The 869-nt window shown below is 74.7% G+C and overlaps 1 protein-coding gene across 1 annotated transcript in view; it reads right to left on the bottom strand.

The window, feature by feature from the left end:
• Positions 1–507: 507 nt before the first annotated feature.
• Positions 508–869, bottom strand: part of LOC118159669 (cohesin subunit SA-3-like) — a gene marked incomplete at both ends in the record, with an annotated part of 10150 nt that continues 9788 nt past the window's right edge. Inside the window, one exon of the mRNA XM_035314234.1 lies at positions 508–676. Coding sequence (XP_035170125.1) covers positions 508–676 — 169 coding nt within the window. The remainder of the gene's footprint in view (positions 677–869) is intronic.

Below are 869 nucleotides of genomic sequence, written 5' to 3'. Positions count from 1 at the left end.
GGGACTGGGAGGGACTGGGAGGGGGCTGGGGGGGACTGGGAGGGACTGGGAGGGGGCTGGGGGGGACTGGGGGGGACTGGGAGGGACTGGGAGGGACTGGGAGGGGGCTGGGGGGGACTGGGAGGGGGCTGGGGGGGACTGGGGGGAACTGGGATGGACGGGGAGGGGCTGGGAGTGGGCTGGGGGAGACTGGGGTAGAACTGGGAGGGACAGGGAGGGACTGGGAGGGGGCTGGGGGGGACTGGGAGGGGGCTAGGGGGGACTGGGGGGGACTGGGAGGGACTGGGAGGGGACTGAGACGGGACTGGGAGGGACTGGGAGGGGGCTGGGGGGGACTGGGAGGGGGTGAGGGGGAACTGGGAGGGGGCTGGGGGGGACTGGCCCTCCCAGTGCCCCCCCAGGGAACCCCAGGTCCCCCCAGGGCCTCCCAGTGCCCCCCTGTCCCCGCCCAGTCCCGCCCAGTCCCCTCCCAGTGCCCCCTAGCAGCATCTGAGTGACCCCTAGCACCCTCCCAGGGCCCCCCAGTCCCCTCCCAGTGCCTCCCAGTGCCCCCCAGTTGCCCACCCTCCCCGGGGGCCTCCTCCAGCAGCAGCCCCCCGGCCGTGTCCCAGTCCCGCAGCCGGGCCCCGGCGCAGTCCCAGAGGCTGTCCACGAGGTACGCGGCGTGCTGGTGGAGCTGGGGACAGGGACAGCGCGGTCACCCGGGGTCACCCGGGGTCACCTGGGGTCACTCAGGGTCACCTGGGGTCACCTGGTCACCCAGGGTCACCTGGGGTCACCCGGGGTCATCCAGGGTCACCTGGGGTCACCCGGGGTCACCCAGGGTCACCCGGGGTCGCCTGGGGTCACCCAGGGTCACTGGGCCAGCC

This window comes from Oxyura jamaicensis, unplaced genomic scaffold, assembly GCF_011077185.1.
Source record: "Oxyura jamaicensis isolate SHBP4307 breed ruddy duck unplaced genomic scaffold, BPBGC_Ojam_1.0 oxyUn_random_OJ71511, whole genome shotgun sequence".
In the NCBI taxonomy this organism is placed as follows: Eukaryota; Metazoa; Chordata; class Aves; order Anseriformes; family Anatidae; genus Oxyura; species Oxyura jamaicensis.
This window is presented reverse-complemented; position numbering and strand designations above follow the sequence as displayed.